This window comes from Xenopus laevis, chromosome 2S (genome assembly GCF_017654675.1).
Source record: "Xenopus laevis strain J_2021 chromosome 2S, Xenopus_laevis_v10.1, whole genome shotgun sequence".
NCBI classification, from domain to species: Eukaryota; Metazoa; Chordata; class Amphibia; order Anura; family Pipidae; genus Xenopus; species Xenopus laevis.
This window is the reverse complement of record NC_054374.1, coordinates 1727416-1750905: the sequence shown is the minus strand read 5'-3', so window position 1 is coordinate 1750905 and position 23490 is coordinate 1727416. Positions and strand designations below refer to the sequence as shown.

The following is a 23490-nucleotide window of genomic DNA, read 5'->3' as shown; positions in this document are numbered from 1 at the left end:
GTGTTCCTTCATTCAATGATTTTTTGCATTCTACTTAAACCCGGTGGCATTTTTTGTGTTTGTCTTCTGATGTTTTGCAGAATAATGGATGGTATGTGTTCTGCATAGTATAAATTATATTAGTGTTAAATGAGTATTCAACCTCTGCAGGTAGCAATTTTTCTTTCAAATAACTACAACTAGATACAAGCCTCAGCATAGCCCAGTCTTAGACCCCTAGAGGTCAGCATGTAGGACAATTTATTTTAAAAACTTTTTTAATTGGATGATATTAACAAAGTTTATATTTTGAGACTTTGCCTTTCTACTAGAGTCTAGAGAAATCTCCACTGCACAGGATTTTCACAACCAGGGGGTACTGGAGCATATCTAGTTTTATACGGAAGAACATAAGTAACTGTAATAAAAGTACCTGTTGGAACGTGGCAGCATCCTGGCTCTGCTGGCGCTGGTAGAGAAGTGCGCGCGCTCGGGTTTTGAAGCCGGTTATCGTCTGACGTCATCGCGTTTGATGCAAAGTTTCAATATTTTAAGGGGCCTCAGGCAAATATTCTCTGGCCAACAAAAAGGTCTATTCCTTAGTTCCTGGGTGTGTTCTTAGTGTATTCTGACTTGTTACTGATACTGCCTGTCCCTGGTTTTCATCCTGTCTGCTGCCTGTCCTGGTTATTGCCTGTTTTTTACTACTCTTCTGAATTCTCCCTGGTACTGTAATATTGGTGTATTAAACTCGGCCTGTGACCCTTACTATACCTTCCTCTCCTGTATCTGTACCGTTTGACTGATTGTTACTGACCCGGCCTGGATTTAGATTACATTCCTTGTTTACCATTCTACAACACCAAGCTTGGCTCCCTTGCTCACTCAGAACTCTCTCCTTGGTTCTCCCACAATAAGACCTGGTGGCATCAGAGTAGTGGAGGGCTCCAACCGAAAGCCAAAGGCAGAAGAGTGGGCCAAGACTGGAACCTTGGAGTAAGTATGGGGTTTTGGATGCAACCCACAAAATGACAATCATGAAAATAAAGAATAGTCCTTATTTAAGCACTCCTTTCTGCATCCACCTTCTCCCAATTATGGAAAACCTCACCATGCAGTGTTCACAACTTTCATTTTTCTCTTAAGTTGCAAGGATATAGCATGGCTGAAGGCCCCTATAGTGTCATTAAGGTTTGGGTTATCAGGAAACCCTTTTAAGGGAGGGTTCACTTATTAAACCCAGCTCTGCACAGTGTTTTTACACTGTGAACTTGGTAGGGTTACTGCAAACACAGCCTTGAGCAATTAAAAAAATATTTGTTTGAATACCAATATACATGAGAAGGTTTTTCTGCAGGCTAATACTTTATGACCTTACATGGAATACGTATATGACTGTTAAAAGTGTTTTCCTACTGGTATGCACCATCACTGTGTGTTTGCACACAATGTTCACTGACTGCTAGGGATGGGCGAATTTTTTTCGCCTTGTTTCGCCGCAGAAATGATGCCCATAGACTTGTATAGCGCTGTACGTAAAAAAAAAAGACTTACGTCAAAACAATTTCGCCGCGCGTCCAAAAATTTCTGACGCCCATAGGCTTTAATGGGCGTCAGCCTCAATTCACCGGCGGCGAATTTTTGGCGAAGCGAAACGGGTCAAATTCGCCCATCCCTACTCACTGCCCATTGGAAACCCAGTAGAAACGTCCAACAGAACAGAGCTTACAAGCTCTACCTACAGTGTTGAACTTAGCAATTCCATCTGTATGTTTGCTCCCTTCCCCATTGTAAGTACAGTGTTTGCTAAGAGTACTGTTTATTATGTTTGCAATTTTTTAGTGTTGGGTATTAATGGTTACTATTCAGTTAAAAAAATACTACCATATAAGATTTAAAAAGCTTTTTGTTGTGCTGGAAATCTGCAACAAACAAAGTGCCACGTAAAGCACAAAGCAGTTGAAAAAGTTAATGAGTGAATAGAGGAAGGGAATGCAAGGTAAGCAACAGAGATAAATTACATTGTATTTTCTTTTAAACGCTTTTAATTGACATATAAGAGATTAATGCCTTGCAGTCTCTGTCTTTACAAATAATATACATGCCAATATCTCATGCAGAAACAACCCTGTCTTCTATATAAAAATAAGAAATAGATTTTAAATAACAGAGCAAATTAATCTTGTCATGAGTAAAATAATGGTGCAAGTGATGTGAATGCAAATGTAAGGACTCATACAAAGGAAACTAAAATATTATTTATCATGTTAGGTTTTCTTGTCAGTAAGTAGAGAACCTGTTGACTAGAGATGAATAAACATATTTATACTGATCTTGATTTGCATGACTTGCCGTGGTTTGTTATTTCACATAATAATGTTTATTGCACCAATGTACAATCTATAACTAGGATCCAGCCCTGACATGGATATAATGTTTGCAGAAGAAAGCGACAAAAGAAAACCTAAAGGAGTTCATTGTGTTTCAGCAAACATATTAAATATTTTATGAAAAGAAATGTGAAAATCTGTCATGATTCGCATGTCATGTTAGCCAGAGGTTAACTATTACAATATTCATTACTTAACTTATAAAAGGGTTGATACGGTCTTTAAGTTTCTTCTGCTGATTATTTTTACCAGTGTTACTTTGTTAGGACTTGACCTGGCAAGGTTTAATGAGTCTTAACTGCTGATCTGTTGGCTCTGGAGGGATGCTTCTTTAAGGAAGAGGTTGTAAGCCCAAAAATAAAATTGTGAATAATGAATGGAAAAGGATTTCAAAAGAATTTTGCAGGATGCACTGATTTAACACTTATAAAATAATTGTTACTGAAAGTAGTATATGAGGCTTATTCATCTCATGTTCTATATAATACGCTGTGTTATATATTTTTTAATATTTTAATGTCCCCATAGCTTGAATAAGCTATGTTTGAATAAACGCCCTTTTCTTATTACTCTTTACTTCTACCTCCTTTCCAATTTACATCTTAAACCATTTTAGGATCCTTGTCTCAGGTTGCAATGATATTGTTAAATTCAGGGCCGGATTTACATAGTGTGCGCCCCTAGGCCCACTGCCGTTCGTCGCCCCTGTCCCCTCCAGTGGGACAGGAGCAATGGGGATTGGTGCATGTGAAATTTAAAAAATAATTGTATCTCCAGGGCATCCCCAGTGTTTTTGAACCAATGTGGGTGTGGTTGGGAAGCGTGCCGCCCCCCTAAAATCCTGCCACCCTAGGCCCGGGCCTAGGTGGCCTTTCCACAAATCCGGGCATGGTTAAATTTCTCAACTTATACCCAGAGGGCACTTAAAGAGCTCGAGCTGCCTACAATTGACCTTTTTTATGAGCTGCCATCAACTTCTTAACTGCTACCAGGCCATATTGTGCAGGTTTCCAAAAGTGAACTCAAGGGTAGGCGAGGGTGTTAAAGATATAGCTAAAGAGACTTTGGATCATAATAAAATACAAATTAAAGACAAGTTATAAACAAGAAGGCTTTGAGCAATAAGATTAATCAGGCAAAGGTCAAAACCAGTAATCAGTACCACAAGGCAGACCGACTGGTAAGACTGAAACAAGTACAAATAAGATTACAACACAAAATGCAGAGACACACTGTACAGCAGGCCCAGCAACTCACATGAAGGAAGGTATAACAGGCAGATAAGGGGCTCCAGGGGGTTTACAGAGACAACTACTTCTAAAAGGTGTCAGGGCTATCAACTTCAACTGATGCTTAATGTACTGCATCTCTAAATGATAAAAGTTGCACAACTGTTTTAGATCTTTGTGAATCAAAAACAAAAACAGCAGGAAAGTTGAGATGTAAATAATGTTTTGCAATATATTTTGATGGAATAACCTGTAGTCTTAACCATTTCTAGTAGTAATAAGTCTAAAGCAACTGGACTAAATCATTTTGCAATTGTTACACCGCACAATTTAAACTTTAATCATAATGGTTCTGTTCTGTATATCCAGGCAGGTGTCAATGTCAAGGGCATTACTGCTCTTATAACTGATGTCATCACTATTTACAAGATATTCATTGCTTTTGTGTGTGTGTATATGTATATATATATAAAACTTCAGAAAAATCTCAACTATAGACTAGCTTTACCTTTACCTTGGCTCTTTAGTGCAGGGCAGGCATTTATGATCAGCACATGCAATGCCACAAATAGTTAATACCCAATTAGGACAAATTGACTTGTAGTTGGAATAACAGTAGCTCAGCATCTACCCTGGCTGAAATCCAAAGCCCAGTAGGCAAACTTATGTTTACTTCCCAGGATTCCTGTTGCCTTTTATGCAAATGAGCAGACATTCTTATGTCCAAAGGTGATGTTCAAGTGAATACAATTATCTGCTCTAATGTCTGGATATTAATATTCAATGTTCACTAAGCATTTAGTTTGCTTTGCACAATAATAGCAGGGTTCAATTGGAAAGGTTAAATTAAAAAGAATATATTTGTGTATAAAAAAAAGAATTGATGTAGGGAGAATACTGTGTGAAAAGTGTGAAATACTACTTGAAATAATGGAGTGTGCAGTGTAAAAAGGGGCTGAGTGAAATGTTACTGTAAATAACAGAATTTATTGAGATGAGCTGAAAACTCCAGACAGAAAAGTGCCTTTGGCAATACAAACAATCTAATGGGAGAATGAAGGCAAAAGTATAAGCTGATACTTGTCTGTGAAGGGTAACAATTTAATCCATTTGATTTAGTGATTTCATTTGTTTAGGATAAATCTTGGGTTTTAAGGTACACTGTAAAAAAAAAATGTAAAACAGCAGTTTTTATGATACTACATTGTATAATGTGATAACACAGTGGTATAGTGGTATAGATAAAAGGCAAAGCTACAAGCTAAAATGTGCTACTAGTGGCAGTCAAGTCCCTAACAGCTGGTACCGTATACTTTATGATCTGCAGTAGGCAAGCAATTAACTATGTCATATGTGAACTATTTTTGAACAGAAAATGTAACATATTACAGAGGACTATGGGGAAGATTCACTAAAGGATGAAATGGCTAATGTTAGCGATAATTCGCAAGCGTTACTATCCGCAGGGACGATGCCTACACAATAACAGCCACTGGCCTCAATTTGCTAGCGTTCGTTAGCGCTAAATCGCCAGGCGACTTTATTCTCTGGCGAAAGGTCGTTACCCCACAAATTCACAATTCAAGTGCGGATTTTACTGAACGTTACCTCCTTTGCCAGATTTGACTTTGCCACTAGAGATGGGCGAATTTGCGACGTTTCGCTGAAAAATTCACGAATTTCACGCGATATCCGCGAAACGGTAAAAAATTCGCTAAACGGCGCCGGCGTCTCCTTTTTGACGCCGGCGCCCGTTTTTGCTGTGAATTTTCGCGGGCGTTTCGCAAATTTATTCGCTGGCTGCGAATCGCGCAAATTCGCCGCAAATTCGTGCCTGCCGAATAAATTCGCCCATCACTATTTGCCACCTCAGACCAGGTGAAGTACTTTAAAGAAGCTTCTGTCACTTACATTATATCCGGTTTGCCGAAAATGCATTAAAGTTCAATAAACGCGGCTGACTTTTCCCTTTTATTTTTTTAAGTGGAATTCCCTGCAAAAGTCATAACTTGAACTTTTTTTGGGTAACCAGTTTACTCCAGACATTTCATAACATATGGGACATTCATTATACAGTGGGCTCATGTGTAGGGCATTATATTAACTCTCTTGTCTTTATTATGGTTCCCTGGAGATGTATAAGAAAAAATGGTAACGTCAAGCATTTGCACCAACATTTCTAATGAAGACCTCTATACAACTTTAAATTACCCGCCGGATACAAATTGACCTAAGCGCAAGATCACTAGCGAATTCTCGATAGGCAGAAATAAACGCTAGTGCATCCTCGATGCGAAAAGTCGTCAACGTTCGGCACCCAGGACGAAACTTCGCATATTAGTGAATTGGTGTAGTGCATTTGTGCCTGGCGAAGCGGTGTGCTAAGCTGACGCTGGCGAAAATTCGCCCATAAGTGAATGTTCCCCTATACCTTTAGTAGCTCATTTCTACTATATAGCATTACCTTTAGCATAATGGTTCGACAGAATGCTAGAATTATCAACAACGTCCATAGGGCAGATATATTATTGTTATGGTTCATGCATTCCATTTGATTACCCTTAGCCTCAAATTGTAGAGACAAGAGGGGACACCCCAAAGAAAAGCAATTTAGAGCTTATTTATGGAACAGGTTTAGCTTCAACACTGCAAGCAGCCCTGTACTTACTGCTGCCATAGGTTTCATTGCATAGTAACCAATAACAATTTAGCTTTGATCAACCTTCTGCAGAACTGGGATTGATTGATTTAGCTTTCTACATTGGAGAAACTTTGCAAAGTGTTAAAAAAATGTTGCCCTTCCAGTCCATAAATATTGCATGTGTGCTGTGTGGAAGTAAATAATGACGGTAAAAGAAATAAAAAGAATAATATCAGTCCATCTTAAAAAAAAGATTCTGAGCATTATCTACACACATCCACACTGGTGTCACCAGTTTTAAAGTTAAACCTATTAAACATTTGTGGATGTCACGGCAGCTAATCAATATGTGATGCACCCGAGGCCAAGGTTAGTTATGGAATGACAAATACGAAGCAACTATCAGGACAATGTACAACCTGGAGTTAGCAATCTTTTTCTTGTATAGTTGTGTTTTTATGCAATACAAGCCCATTGTAATGATTATAGCTTGCATTATGACATCTCTAATAGGAAGATGCATTAACCAGCCATTGATTTTGCACAAAAACACATGATTTGTGTCGATTTTCTTTTTGAATAAAACAAAGGAGACTCCCGTTCCTACATTTTGTATAATAATTAAAACAATAGCACTAGAGGGCACAGAATTTAATTTTCATTAGAATAGTAAGTAGTAAGGCAGCTATCAAATGTATGTTTTAAATGTAAATAAATGTGAAAATAACACATAACCGTTTTAGCAAAATAAAAGCGGTGTAGCCATTAGTTCAATCCCTCTCCTATTTTTTTAATTTGTAAAGATCAACAGATTATAATAAATTACATACAAACCCACAAAACTTTTATTTTGCCTTTAACACTCGCAGACGCAAAATTGAAGAAAAACACTTGATAATATTCCAGTGTATAACTCAAAAAGTGCAAAGTGTTTCAGCAATGGCAACCCATTCAGTCGGCGTGTGAGAAAACAATAGAAGATACAGTTGTGCATTAAAGCTTTTAATGATGTATAAATAGTTAAAAACAAATATTTAATCACAAAATGGATAAAAGTACAAGCAGTAGAAATATCAAAAGAGAAGCCACTGACTGCTCCTGACTTCCAACGCATTTAAAGAGGCTCCGCCCCCTGTTCATCAACGAATAAGAGTGTCAGTTTGCTGTATACACTTTATATCTTTTTGATATTTCTACTGCTTATACTTTTATGCACTTTGTGAGGAGATATTTGTTTTTAACTATTTTTTTCATTATAAAAAGTTTTAATGCACAATAGTCCAACATCTTCTATTGTTTTCTCACACAACGACTGAATGGGGCGCATTTGCTTAAACAAATTGTATTTTGAAAAGTGACTCTCAGGGGCATATTTATCAAGGGTCGAATTTAGAGTTTATAGGAGTTTATAAAAACTCCCATAAACGCCCATAAATTTGAACTTCAAAAAAAAAACCGACCAATCAATTCCATAAAAAAATAGAATTTTTTAAATTTGGGTGAATAGGATCAACCTGCAAACTTGAATCAAATTTGATTAGAGTTTTTTCACCAAAAAAAAATTGATTTTTAAAGGTCCACCAACTGACTCCAAATTGATTGTAGGAGGTCTCTCATAGGCTAAAACACCAATTCTGCAGGTTTTAGATGGCGAATAGATGAATTTGAATTCTTAAAGGGACAGTACATGATAACGTCCAATTTTTGAATTCTTTTTAAATTCAAATCAAATTTGGAAATTCCCTAGTTGAATTACACTAAAATAAACTCGAAATTCGAATTTAAAAATATGAAATGAAAATATGAATTTTCAATTTGACCCTTGACCCTCAATATTGTGCCTGTGAGTATATAGGCAGGAGGGGGAGCACTGTGGTGGACCTTTACTTGATACATATTACTCACATTCCCTGCTAATTGGTAACAGGATTTTGAAACCTTGCAATTATACCATTGGTGATACAATATGGGAGTTTTCCCTTGTGCACTCTCTTTTTCTTTAAGTAAATTTTTTTTTTTTTTTAAACATGTACTTAACATAATGTTAAAATGTGTTTTCAGGTATATACTTTCTTATTATGTCTTCAGTATGCTTTTGCAAACTGGTACAGGTATGGGACCTGTTATGCAGAATGCTAAGGACCTGGGGTTTTCTGGATTCTGGATTTCCATAATTTGGATCTTTATACTTTAGTAGTCTTCTAGAAAAACATTTAAACATTAAATAAAACCAATAAGTTGGTTTTGCTTTCAATGTGGATTAATTATATCTTAGTTTGGTTCAAGTACAAGCTACTGTTTTATTGTTGTAGAAAAAAAGGAAATCATTTTTTTAACATTTGGATTATTTTTTATAATCTTTCAGAAATTATATGAATGAAAAAACTCCTGCTAATATTCAAATCATTAAAAAGATAACATTATATTTATGAAAGATACAGTACCTTCCCTTTTAGGATAGAAATAAACGAAGTAAAGCAAATAATTCTGACCAACTCATACACCAGGGGGCAAATTCACTAAAATTCGAAGTTGCGCCAGGCGCAACTTTGCCGCACTTTGCCGCACTTCACCGCACTTCGCCAGGCGTAGTTTCGCCAGCGCTCCGCAAATTCACTAAAATCCGAAGTTGCGCTCAGGGGTAGCGTAAGGTTGCGAAGTTGCGCTAGCGTTGATCCGCTATGTAAAGCGAAGTTACGCTAGCGAAGGCTAACTTGCATACGGCGCCAAATTTAAATTTCAATGGAGGAATACTATCAGCACTATAAATGCCTAGAAAACCTTCAAAACATCAAATAAAAATTTTATTTTGCCCTACACATGTGCCCACTGTCTAGGTAAGTTGCCATGAGTCAGGAAATGTAGGGGGGAAGGAGGGGAGCCCCAAAAAAAGTTTCAATCTTTTTCAGCCTATCACCCATAATGTAGAAAACACGCCAGCATTTTTTGGGACTTAGAAAAAATTTTGACTTTTTTTGAAACAATCCCTATCTACTCTATTGCGCTTCGCCAGGTCTGAGGTGGCGAAGGAAGTCTAGCGTAAAAGGTAGCGTTCAGTACACTGCGCAAGTTAGTGAATTTGCGTAGTTACGTCGCTAGCGAAAATTCGCCAGGCGTAAGGGTGCAAAGTAACACTAGCGAAACTACGCCAACGTTCGTTAGTGAATTTGCGCAGTAACGAAAATGCCAAACGCTAGCGAATTAACGCTAGCGTTCGGCGCTTCTGCGCTTAGTGAATTTGCCCCCAGGAATCTTTATAGTCCAGAATCTAAAAATATAACTCTTGCAATATGGATTTTAGTTCAAATCACTGGTTCTTTCATTGACCCTTTTTCAACTTACCTCACGAAATAGAGTTAACGGAACTGTTGCCTGTTAGCTTTTCATTTAGTTCATTTTCTATTCTGTGAGAGAAATCAGAAAAGACCTAAAGGAGATTATGGATTTAAGCAGTGTTGGCGCTCACTCTTCACAACGTCTCTGTTAGCTATGAAACTGGTGTGTTCGCTGAGAACATGATGATCAGACGCAGAGCAGGTTGGTGCTTAGGGATCTTCAGAACTTATAGTCAAGGCTGTGGTAAAAGGAAGATCATGGCTGTTATCACAGCAGCACTATCCACAAAACACAATAGGACTTCAGTGCAAAACTATATTCACAAAGGTAATTGCACTTAGACATTATCTTTACATCTCTCAGCTACTGCCAGTGCTCTGCAAGAGATGCAAAGTTGTACTGGCAGATATTATATTAGCTAGCCTCAAGAAAGTGTTGGATTTGATTTTAACAGTTCTTTATTTGAGTAAAGTATATAGACATGTTTATCATACAGGTCATCACTTAAGAGTACGTGGGTTACAGTCTGTAATGAGCAGAAATATTCCCCATTTTGCAATATGTAGGTACACAACCTGTCTATTAATTCTGCGTTACTTTTTCCTTTAATTTGTTGTAACTAAATTGTTAAATAAAAGAGAACAATTGAAGCAAACATTAGGGGGCCCATTCATTAAGCTCGAGTGAAGGAATAGAGGACAAAAAATTCAATTTTCGAATGTTTTTTTTGGCTACTTCGACCATCAAATTGGCTACTTTGACCTTCGACTACGACCTTCGACTTCGAAGTGAATGATTCAAACTAAAAATCATTCGAATATTAGACTATTCGATAATCGAAGTACTGTCTCTTTAAATATTTCTTCGACCCCCTAGTTTGCCACTTAAAACCTACCGCGCTCAATGTTAGCCTATGGGGAAGGTCCCCATAGGCTTGCTAACAGTTTTCTGATCGAAGGATATTCCTTCGATCGATGGATTAAAATCCTTTGAATCGTTCCATTCAAAGGATTTAATTGTTCGATCGAAGGAATTGCGCAAAATCCTTTGACTTCGATATTCGAAGTCGAAGGATTTTAATTTGGCAGTTGAATATCGAGGGTAAATTAACCCTCAATATTCGACCCTTGATACATCTGCCCCTAGCTGTGCATTCCTTCCAATTACAGTATCTACCTATACAGGGGAGGGGCACCATAGAAGTATTCATATTAGCCAGTATTGGGATGTATAAAGGCAGGGCATTGGCATTTAGCTTTTTTTTTTCAGCAAGCGAGAAAACTCCAGGTTCTTGAAATGATCTAGGAGTCAGGAATATTTGTATCTTGTATTAACAAATGGTGGCCAGCTCAAAGCTGTAGAACACGTTCTGCTAAACTGCTAAATCTTTCTATTTGATAAATGCGTCAGTTTATAAAATTGTCAAGTAACTGTCAAGGAAGTTTTCCTGTCAGGAACCTATTTTATAACCATAATTCAGTATTTATCAGGTTCATTTCTTGCTGAAATTCTTCTATTGTGTCAGTTTTGAATATTCCATGACTGTGGCTCTCTGTTGATCTAAAGTCTATCAAACTGCAGTCACAATGAAGCCTAGTGCTGATTGCAGCAAAATCTTAATCGCCACTTAATGCAGTTTTGTATCTGCATAATTGTGTTTACTTATCATTTTCCTTATATTTATTTGGATGGTTAATTGAAATTCTGATAAGACAATTTAGTTTTGGCCCTGATGCCAAAAAATACCCTTTGACGGTTTTCTCTATTCTTGTAGAACTGAATACAAGGAATACAAGAAGTTGCATTTATCTTTTAGACAGTGATTTTTTTTTTATTATAATAATAGCCATAGGCAATTCCTCTTCCCGCTTAGTCATACATGTATGGGTCTATTATCCAGAAACCCATTATCCAGTTTAATATATAGGCCCCTCTGCATTTAACATGACATGTGGTACACCATTCCTTTTAGTAGGAAAAGAACAAGCCAGAATTCAGGCGTTGTCAGAATTAGGTTGGCTATCACTTTCACTTGTATCTTTGGCATAGGAAAGCTCCCAGTGAAAATAAAGTGTAGATAAAGTAGGTATCTATTTGAAAAATAGTATGCTATACTGTGCTGGTAAAATGGGGTATATTTACCTTAAAGATTCTTTTAGTAACTTTAGGAATATAGGAGTACCACTCAGTGCCATTATGAGGGTGTAGAAGACCCTACACTGGACCCTAATTCATGGAATGGGCTCTGACCAAGTAGTAATATGTTGGTCCCAGAATATGGGCATTTACTCATGTACCTCTTTAATATTATAAGACAATTAGAAAGACATTAAGCACTTTACATCCTAAGCAAAACAGACAAATTCATTTAGATCATTTGTTTATGATTATGTTATTGTTTTTTTCTACATTAAGAAATCATTGAACTCTATTTGACATATTCCTAAACATAATTGTAGGAATCTGAGGTTGGTTCTAGTTAGTACTGGTTAATTTATGTATTTGAAAATAATGAACAGTATAGGTGGACTTAACACACCATTGTTAGCCCTTTCTATATTAGATGGTTCGGGAATGGTGACTACTGGGGCACCTCATGGGTTTTGCTTATTCATTGCTTATACTGAGATATGATTAGAATAGGCTTATTGGTTTATTATTAGTTCTACACAGTGCAACAAGTCTAATCCATTTTCCCTTTAAAGTAAAGGTTGTTCCTCTGCAATGTGTTGCACTATGTTCAATATGTATTTGGAACCACTTGAAAAGATTTAACTAAAGCCCGTATTTAGTGATAAGTGAATTTTTTCACCAGGCATGAATGTGCGGTGAATTTCTGCATTTCTCCATCTGAAATTTTTTTTTTGCTATACTGCGGCAAAAATCCACCTTGAAAAACTGCTGAAACAAAAAAAGTCACTGAGACAAAAAAGTTACCTTAAGAAAATACCCCCATTGATTTTAATACATTTGGACAAAAAAATCGCTGAGAAAAAAGTTGCCAAGACAAAAAAGTTGTCGAGACAGAAACGCTTATTTATTTTAATGCTTATGAAGTGAAAAAAAATTGTCCTGAGTGTAAAAAGTTTTTTACAGATTCGATCATCACTAGTCATATTTTTAAATGTATTCATACTAATGGCTACTCTTGACTATAACCTGTTTTTGGGAGAAACATTTTTGTATGGTAACACTACGGGGGCGATGCATCAAGGGTCGAATATCGAGGGTTAATTAACCCTTGATATTCAACTGGGGAATGAAAATCCTTCGACTTCGAATATCGAAGTCGAAGGATTTTGCGCAAAAAGTTCGATCGAACGATCGAAGGAATAATCCTTCGAATCGAACGATTCAAAGGATTTTAATCCAACGATAGAAGGATTATCCTTCGACCAAATGGGGACCTTCCCCATAGGCTAACATTGGGTTCGGTAGCTTTTACGTGGCGAACTAGGGGGTCGAAGTTTTTTCTTAAAGAGACAGTATTGTCGAATGGTCGAATAGTCAAACAACTTTTAGTTCGAATCCTCCAATTCGAAGTCGAAGTTGAAGGTCGAAGTTGCCCATTCGATGGTCGAAGTAGCCCAAAAAACACTTCGAAATTCGAAGTTTTTTTACTTTGAATCCTTCACTTGAGCTTGGTGAATTGGCCCCTACCTGTCCTAGGGTAAAAATGAAGTAGCTTTATTTTGCATCCTGATTCCCTGTATCCCTCCCCAACCAACACATTTGCCACGTCCTTTATGTATATCATATGGAATACAGGAGACATTTATCTCCCACTCCGCAAAGGTTCTCGGGGTCTTCCCTGTAGTGCCATAGAGTTCCTGTTCCATTTTTCTGAACTTGAAAATATCCAGTGGTATAGGATAGGATATAAGCACTGTGAGCCATTGCGCTCTGTCTGTCATTCGTGGATTTCATTGTCAGCACTGGGCCATGTTATACTGGAAGCCCAGTGTTTCCTTAGAGCAGGGATCCCCAACCTTTTGAACCCGTGAGCAACATTCAGAAGTAAAAGGAGTTGGGGAGCAACACTAGCATGAAAAATGTTCTTGGGGTGCCAAATAAGTGCTGTGATTGGCCATTTGGTAGCCCCTATGTGTATTGTCAACCTACATTGAGACTCTGTTTGGCAGTACTTCTGTTTTTATACAACCAAAACTTGCCTCCAAGCCGAAATTCAAAAATAAGCTCCTGCTTTGAGGCCACTGAGAGCAACAAACAAGGGGTTGGAGAGCAACATGTTGCTCACGAGCTACTGGTTGGGGATCACTGCCTTAGAGACATAACATGTTGCTGGAGAAATTCTGGCAGCATCATTCACAAACAAGTGTCTCCGATGACATTTGTTTGTAGCTCCAACCCGGCTTCAGTCAGATGGAACCCAGGCAAGTTTTTTTCATACGTTTTCTTTGCCATTCAAGAGGAGTTTGAATGGATTAAAACGATGTTTGTGCAAGTGCGCTAACAAAAAAAGAATTATTCTTAAAGTTGATTATTACTATTTCTTTATAGATCTCAAGGCCTTATTGCTTAGAGCCAATGAAAGCTTGTGTAAATGTAAACATTTTATATACAGTTTTGAAGACCAGTCATTTACAGCTAGGATTATATTACACAATACAACTAACTTCCATCTGTTTAAAAGAATCCCATTAGAATTCCCCCATCAGTTGAGCTGTCATAAATATGCAGAAAAGATAAATAAGATCAACGCATGGCTCTCCATGATAATTTGAATGCAACGACTGAGACATAATGTTAATTGTCCTAGCCAGCATGCTTACTGTGATGTTAAGCTGAATAAGAAAATCAAGAGAAATAAACCATTTTAGGTTTATTAATGTTTTACCAACACAGTTGACTCAAATATATGTACAGTATGCATTTTTTTTAACAAATATTAACCATAAACCCTAAATATTTAAAATATAGCTTTGCTCTTAGTGCTAATCATTAGACAATACAGTAGAACCCCCATTTTACATCCCCCGATTTTGTTTTCCCTCATTTTACAGTTTTGTTTTGTGGTCCCACTTATATATTATGCATGATACATTTCCCTCATTTTACATTTTTACTGGATTTTACATCATATTTTTCTGGTCCCGTGAAAAATGTAAAATGGGGGTTCAACTGTACTTAATTTTATGTAAGCTACCATACATATTGATTTATGGCAAATCAGTCTTATCAATTTGTTTTATTGTTTAAGGGGCCGATTCACTAACTTCGAGTGAAGGATTCGAAGGTAAAAAACTTCGAATTTTGACGTTTTTTTGGGCTACTTCGACCATCGATTGGGCTACTTCGACCTTCGACTACGACTTCGAATCGAAGGATTCGAAGTAAAAATCATTCGACTATTCGACCATTCGATAGTCGAAGTACTGTCTCTTTAAAAAAAACTTTGACCCCCTAGTTCGGCATCTAAAAGCTACCGAAGTTAATGTTAGCCTATGGGGAAGGTCTTTTTTGCTTGAGAAAGGGGTCACGCCCCGAAACGTTGCATCCGCAATAAACGAGCAAGGTTTTACCTGCTGAAATTACCCATGTTGTGCCGGTGTGTCCTGTTCCTATGGGGAAGGTCCCCATAGGCTTGGCTAACTTTTTTTGATCAAAGGATATTCCTTCGATCGTTGGATTTAAATCCTTCGAATCATTCGATTCGAAGGATTTAATCGTTTGATCGAAGGAATAATCCTTCGATCGTACTATTTGCGCTAAAATCCTTCGACTTCGATATTCGAAGTCGAAGGATTTTAGTTCCTAGTCGAATATCGAGGGTTAATTAACCCTCGATATTCGACCCATAGTGAATCGGCCCCTAAATGTCTATAATAGCTTTTAAAAATGGCGGCTACAGAAAGGCCAAGTCTCAAGTATTGTGGATAGTAGGTTCCATACCTGTAGAAATATGAATTGCACAATTTAATGGAAGTTCTTTTCATGGATCACAAAATTAATATTGTGTTAATGCAATAAATCTCAGGCATAGTGCAAACCAGACTGCCACACTACTAAGGAATCAGAAATATAAAATATTCAGCAGATGTGCATTTATTTATGTTAAATCTGCATCTACCTTTGCAGGTTTTCTGAGTACCGGGGATCAAGCTGCAAAAGGAAACTATGGGTTACTGGACCAAATACAAGCGTTGCGGTGGATTGAGGAAAACATTGGAGCATTTGGAGGCGACCCGAAACGAGTAACTATATTTGGCTCAGGGGCCGGGGCATCCTGTGTAAGCCTACTGACATTATCCCACTATTCTGAAGGTAATCTTATTAATAGCTCTCTAAGAATATATGAAATGAGAATTTCTACTATCGTTTTAATGATTATAAATGATTTCCATGGCTCTCTACCCCTTTTCCTTTTTCTGGTACAGTATTACAATAAATTATGAATGGGATTTTTAAATATAAGGCAGATTTTTGTTTAATGAATATTAGTTATATATAGGGATGCACCGAATCCAGGATTCGGTTCGGGATTCGGCCAAGATTCGGCCTTTTTCAGCAGGATTCGGATTCTGCCCAGCCGAACCGAATCCGAATCCTAATTTGCATATGCAAATTAGGGATGGGGAGGGAAATCACGTGACTTTTCGTCACAAAACAAGGAAGTACATTTTTTCCCCCTTCCCACCCCTAATTTGCATATACAAATTAGGGTTCGGATTCAGTTCGGTATTCGGCCGAATCTTTCACAAAGGATTCGGGGGTTCGGCAAAAAATAGTGGATTCGGTGCATCCCTAGTTATATATAATAAAATACAGACAATAAAGACAATAAAATGTATTTTGTCATAGGCTACATTTAATTAGCAGAGAGAGATGAAGTTGTCACTTAATGGCACTTAGTGGCAAATCCTTACCCAGGCATTCCTGCAATGTAATTAGGGTCACCCCTACATTTCCACCACCCCATGCCCACAAACACATGGATTGGATGGCAAAAGTGCTAGCAGTAAGTAGGGTTCAGGGGTGATGCAGATCATTTTCCTTAAGTTGTGGGGTCTGCATATACTCTAAATAGATATACCTCTGGGGGCACCTCTGTACTAGTTAGTAAGCAAGGCCCCAGTAATACAGTCCTTTTAACTGCAAAAAGGGACCCTTTCTATTGCTAATATCAGACATTTGGGAAATATCTGTTGTAAGCCAATAGCAGGCTACAATCACTTTCTCTTATTCAAACTTGGCTGAAATACTACTCAGTTGTTAAGTCACTACAGACCCTATAAGGAGTTATTTTTATTAGGGACAATAGGTAAAGAAAGGACAGTTGCTGTACAGTTGTGCTGAATTAAAAAAAAACATGGAATATGGCTCCTGTTTTTTGCATTTTTGCATTTTTTGCCCTCCGCCCAATAGTTTGAAAATGACTCCTCAAGTGTCTAAGTGCAGGTAAAATATGCAATAAATAATTAAAGCCTGTGTAATAAATACATATAATACACAAAAGCCATGAATATCTTGTAAATTATATCCTTATAAACGGTGAGTTCTGATGTCATCAGTTATAAACGGTGAGTTCTGATGTCATTTCTGTCACATGACTCACTGAAACTTGTGTATTATAATAAATAAAGTACCCCCAGTTGCAAAATATGAGGATATTAGAAGTTACCTCGGAGTTCCATGACCTGTTTATATGGTCATGAAACTCCTCGGTAACTTATAATATCCTTATATTTTACAAGAGGGGGTACTTTATTCACTATATAATATGAGTGAATAAATGAAATATTATTATCTATTATTATCTCAGTAGAGAAATATTACATTAATAGAGAATTGTGGTAAGTTACTTTCTGATATATAAAAAAAGCAAGTGCATTCAAGATTTAACTAGTGAGAATTAAAGATCAAGTAAAGTAATAAAAAGGAAATATTAAAAAGGAAATATGCAAAATCCTAATATTAAATATTACTTAAATATTTTTAATATGAATAATATTTAAATATTACCCCTAGTGATGAGCTAATTTATTCGCCAGCCATGGATTCATTGCGTAATTCTGAATTTTGCCATGTGCGACTTTTTCACGAAACAACAGTGAAAAAACTAAATAGGACAGATTCGCTCATCAAATTTACTTTGCACCAAATTTGATTCTCTGAGAAGCTTTGTCAAAGGACACAGTCAAAATTCACATCAGTTTTTAGAACTAGGCTTAGAAATACAATGCACAATGCAGGTTATTTCAGCTTCAGCAAATAAAGGGGAAGGGTAGATTTGACCGGGCTAATGTCTTTATGGATATGTGAAGTGACATCTTTACCACGTGCTGGGCCTGCATTTTATTTTCTAAGTATAAATGAATCTTCTGAATCATTTGTTTACTCAATGACATTTGATTATTCAAATTGTATGACCTGCACAGACTGCTACATTTGAAAAGTGCACAAAAAAGTTTTACCTGCAAACGCAACCATGCAGATAAATTCACTAAAATATCAATCATGCAAAATGTTATTGTAAACGTTATTTAGTGTGTGTAAGAGGAGAAGAAGGGGCAAGAGGGGAAAAAGCTTCCTATGAGTTACCCCACTTCTGCTCATTGGTAAAGATCCGGTAAATGGAACAGAAGCTCAAGATATTTATTAGTATTTGGACACTGTACTTCTCTGCCCTTCTATTTTAAAGATTTACAAAGTGTAAATTTAAATTTTTTTGAAAATTAATCTATATTGCTTGTGATTCATTTTTTTTGAATTGAGAGAAGATTATTGCATGGCGGGGGTCCAAGTCTGGTTTTTTTTCCTTGCAGGAATACCATTTTTATCTGTAGCAATTTTATAACTAGAACTCAAGCTCTCAAACTGAATTCATGATGGCTATAATGGATTTTACAACCCTCAAAACAATAACTTTCCATGCACCCCAGTGGGGTCCAAAACGTTGCCTTTATAATGGAAATTCTAGCAGAAATAAGAAGATAATGCAGGGATAACTAGTACTACTTGCATTGGATACAGGACCTGTTGGCTTGGAGAAGGTCGTCCAGATTAAGCACCTGACACCCATACCGGGTGTACAGTACATCAGAAGGATGAGCACTCCAAATAGTTGGTCACTATTCTGCTCTATGGGGTGATCCCATGCAGGGAAAAAGAATAAGGACAACTTGATTCAATTGAACATAAATGGTTAAGTCTAAGGAGAAAGATAATAGCCGGAGAGCACGTAATTCTTCAATTAAAATGTCATCTCTTTATTTGCAGAAAATACTGCACAACATGTTTTGGCTACAGCGGCCTTCATCAGGTGCATAAAGGTCGTTGTAGCCGAAACATGTTGTGCAGTAATTTCTGCGAATAAAGAGATGACATTTAAATTGAAGAATTATGTGCTCTCTGGCTATTATCTTTCTCATTTGGAAATTTTTGCACTCCGGCACGGGGTTTGCAACGCAATGAGAAGCACATTTATACTGATGATCAAACAAAGGACTATCCTATTTATGGTTAAGTGTAAGGGCCCAATAAGCTTAAACACTTGAACGGGAACCTTTTAAACACTTCTGGTATGCTTTACTTAGACACAGCCAAAATTCTATAATGATTATTACAAATGTTTTGTAATTTTATCCTAATTACGGTCATGAAGGAGGGTTGTTTTCAGAAGTGCATTTTTTTTCGTTTCAATACAATAAACAACATACATAATCGATTACAGCAGCTTGAATTGGTGTTCATTACAGTGCATATTCATATAACAGAGAAATGTATTATATTCTGACTTTGCTAGTTATTAAAAGGGGACATACAGTATAACTAATGAAGCTTTTGAGGGACTCGGTTGAGCTACACCATAGAATTACAGTTCTATGAGGTTTTGATGAGTGATGGGCGAATTTATTCGGCAGGATTGAATTTGCTGCGATTTTCTGCTATTCTGATGTCAGCAACAAGTAAAAGGACGCATTGGAATTGTCGCAGGCGGCAATTTTGAAATTCGCGTTTCACAAATTTTTTGCCCGTTTCGCAGGAAATTCGTGAATTTTGTGAAAAATTCACCCATCACTAGTTTTGATCACACCTAGCTCTCCAAACCTTTTCAAATTTATCAGTGGCCCCCTAGTTTCATAAGTAAGTTTGATTAGCTGGAGAGCCTATCTGTCAGTTGTCTCCAGAATGTAAGGCCCCGTGCAGTGCATAATTATTTTCTTAACATAAAGCAGGAGGGTAGAAAAGCAAATTCTAATTGCATTGGTGGGGCTAGATCGTAGATCATCTATCACCCCTAGAAGGCAGACCACTGGATCAAGTACATGCAGTGATTCCAAGTTGGCAGCCAAGGACCGTATTGTGGTTCTCCAGAAGCTCTGTATGGCAGTGATGTGTGGGTTGGCCTGAAGCCCATTGGACTGATTCAGGCCGGCTTCCACATTATGTTCCTGCATCATGTTCTTGGCCCATGTTTCTACTGCCCAACTTCTGCCTCAATGCACACCCCAACTTATGCCTCCATGCGCACCTTTTTATATACTTGTGTTGGCATGCCCCATCCCCTTCTGTGACATCACAGTTGGGCAAGCATGGCTATAAAAAGTGGATAACAAGCCCAGTTAGGGCCAGATGCGGTTGCTGCCAGATAAGATTAGGGTCAGGTATGGGTCGAATTTTAGTCTACCTGCACATCCCTACTGTATAAGGGGGGCAGTCTCACACCAAGTGAGTGAAGTTAGCTCCTTGACATTTAGAGCAAGGACACAAGTCATGTCTCTTAACCGTTCTCTTGGCCTTAAGAAGAATTATATAGATTTTGTGGAGAAACTTGTATTGTCTGTCCCTTATGGAGATCAGACTCAAGGAAGGATATTTCTTCAGGGAAGCATACTGTATGTCTTGAGAAATTTGTTCATGGGAAATTGATTTTGTGCTTTTATGTGCACACATACTGTAAGCAAGCTAGAATAATTGGGTGGAAGCTAGCCAGTGGGTGGGAGAAGATTGGGGAAAACAACTGGAAGGGAGAAGAAAACTCTAATTGTGACATAGGTGAGAATGAGAATCACTTTTGGACAGGAAAATGGAAATGTGGGAGTGAAAATCAGTTGTTCTGAGTAGTCAAACAGCAGTAAAGGAAACAAGAACATGGGAACATGGCATAAAGAATAGTAATATACTGTATGAGTATCAACCTGCCTTTAATGGGTCAGATATCCATATGGAGATCATTCCACAGCTACCACTCCTTTGAACACTGCAATCTGCTATATGAATATTCAGTCTGTCTATCTGTGTCCCCTGTAGTATGAAGAGAGCTATTCTTCACTTAAATATATACAGATATACAGAGAGAAAATCCTGCACATTTGTATTGACAAGAACATGCTGTATAAAATCATGAATGAAGTAAATATCTAGAGCACGTGTAGTGATTTCTATAAGGTCATTAAAAATATATTCAAGAAATCGTAGCTACTGTACTTTTCTGTGGCCCTTTGAAAGAATAAATGATGAGTCAAGTGTCTATTAAATGGACAAGAGGACATGATTGCCCAATAGAACAATTTTTAAATTGCATACGCACTTCAATATTCTAAGAACCATAGAATAAGTTATTGGAAAAGTGTATTTTATTTGTACTTAAAATTTAAACACAGTTCAATATGAACATTTGCAAATGAGTTAAATAGTATTCTGGAAATAAGTGAAAATTGTACTAGGTGATGAGACGTGCTTCTTATACCAAAGATTATTCTGTTAGAGGCTAGGATGTAGATTACACAGACACAATGCATGTATTATCAGCTTAGTAAAAGCCACACTGTTGTTTTATTTTTAAGATTCACATTTGCATTTATAAATTTTGCACCTGCAGGTTTGTTCCAAAAAGCAATCATACAAAGTGGAACAGCCTTATCCAGCTGGGCAGTGAACTACCAGCCTGCCAAGTATACTAGGATATTGGCAGATAAAGTGGGCTGTGACATGCTGGATACTATTGACTTGGTTGAATGTCTTCGGGATAAGAACTACAAAGAACTCATTCAGCAGTCTATCACGCCAGCTACGTACCACATTGCCTTTGGACCAGTCATCGATGGTGATGTAATTCCAGATGACCCTCAGATTCTCATGGAACAAGGGGAGTTCCTAAATTATGATATTATGCTTGGAGTTAATCAAGGGGAAGGCTTAAAATTTGTTGATGGAATGGTAGATAACGAAGACGGAGTTTCTTTAAGTGACTTTGACTTTTCAGTCTCCAACTTTGTAGACAATTTGTATGGTTATCCTGAAGGAAAAGATACACTCAGAGAAACTATTAAATTTATGTATACTGATTGGGCAGATAAGGAAAATCCTGAAACCCGAAGGAAGACTTTGGTTGCTCTTTTTACTGACCACCAGTGGGTAGCTCCTGCAGTGGCAACTGCTGATCTACATGCTCGATATGGTTCTCCTACATATTTCTATGCATTTTATCACCATTGCCAAAGTGAAATGAAACCAACATGGGCTGATTCTGCTCATGGTGATGAAGTCCCTTATGTGTTTGGAATTCCAATGATTGGGCCCACTGAACTGTTTAATTGCAATTTCTCAAAGAATGATGTCATGCTCAGCGCAGTTGTTATGACATATTGGACTAACTTTGCCAAGACTGGGTATGTTTTTATTTTTCTTCCTTTTTCTATTACTTTTTTTGCAAAATGCTATATTGTTAAATACCCAAACCACCATCTGTAGGTCAAGGTTTATGTTTAATCCATAATCTGACTTAATTTAAATTAACTTTAAAATAAGTTAAAATTTGTTCTGTTTAATTTCTAGTTTTATATATCGACCCTAAGGTCTGTATACCACCCTGTACCACCTTCATAAGGTCTAGTCATGTTGTTTGCAATCTCTATCTTTCCTCTCAACTAGGAATATATGAGTATATGGTAACAATTTTTGCCTTTAAATAGGTGACCAGTAAATTCTACCTGCTGATTGGTTGCTATGGGGTTCTGCTCCTGGGCAAACTTAATGCCTTTAATACATATCTACCTCCATTATCTGCTAAACCCAAGCTATATTTAACAGGTGAAATTGATGAATTTATAATGTTTACTCTTATACTATTAAAACAAAATATAATCATACTGTATGATTCCATTTGTTAACAAAAATATGCATTCTATAGGAATAATGATTCCTGCAAAACTTGTCAAAAGTCACCATTTAAAGAGTTAATCTATATGTTGTTTTAAAGGTAGAAATGTAAATATTCTTCCACATTAAATGGTATGTTCTGTAGCAATTTAATTTAGTTTGCAAAAAAAATAGATAGCTGCATGGGTGCCTAGAATTAAGTACTGCCCTACTATATGCATTATGAATATCATTAATTTGTGCAGCTATCAATCAAATATACATTCAAGGTTGCTTATTAATACTTAGCTCAGAGACATGTTAGCTTTATTGGAAGGCTTACCACGCTGTACACTGTATGCTGTATTTGCTCTTGAGTTAAGCAGATCAATTATATACAGCCATATAAGCATGAATACATCTTAAGTATCCAGGTTTAAAGAGATTTTGTTGGGCAATTATGCGGATTTGAAATGGATTGCCTTTAAAACCCTTATGTTGTAGGACTAGTTAGTTAATGTGTACCTTGCATGGAAGCAAAGAAATGAATAGATTCAACAATATAAATGAGAATTAATGAGTTATAGGCTGTGCAGAATACAATGGTATCAAATGCTCGCGTTTATTCCTAAGGTGGCTGAAAAAAGCTGCCAATGGACAGAGTTGATATCTTATCTGTGTATGGGGCCATCCAGCAGACTGACTGGCTAATAATAATGCAAATTTGGGCAGTGGCTTGTTGATGTGGTCCTCTCTCGCTCCAAGTCACCTTGACAGCCTGTATTGTAGTCATTGTGATGGGCAATGATCA

At 37.2% G+C, this 23490-nt stretch overlaps 1 protein-coding gene across 2 annotated transcripts in view; it reads left to right on the top strand.

Moving 5' to 3' along the window:
- LOC108709161 (neuroligin-4, X-linked) overlaps positions 1–23490 on the top strand; it is a 164113-nt gene that overhangs the window by 129134 nt on the left and 11489 nt on the right. For both annotated transcript variants that reach the window (XM_018248768.2, XM_041583311.1), the window contains 2 exons: positions 15675–15860; positions 21421–22210. In XM_018248768.2, coding sequence (XP_018104257.1) covers positions 15675–15860; positions 21421–22210 — 976 coding nt within the window. The remainder of the gene's footprint in view (positions 1–15674; positions 15861–21420; positions 22211–23490) is intronic.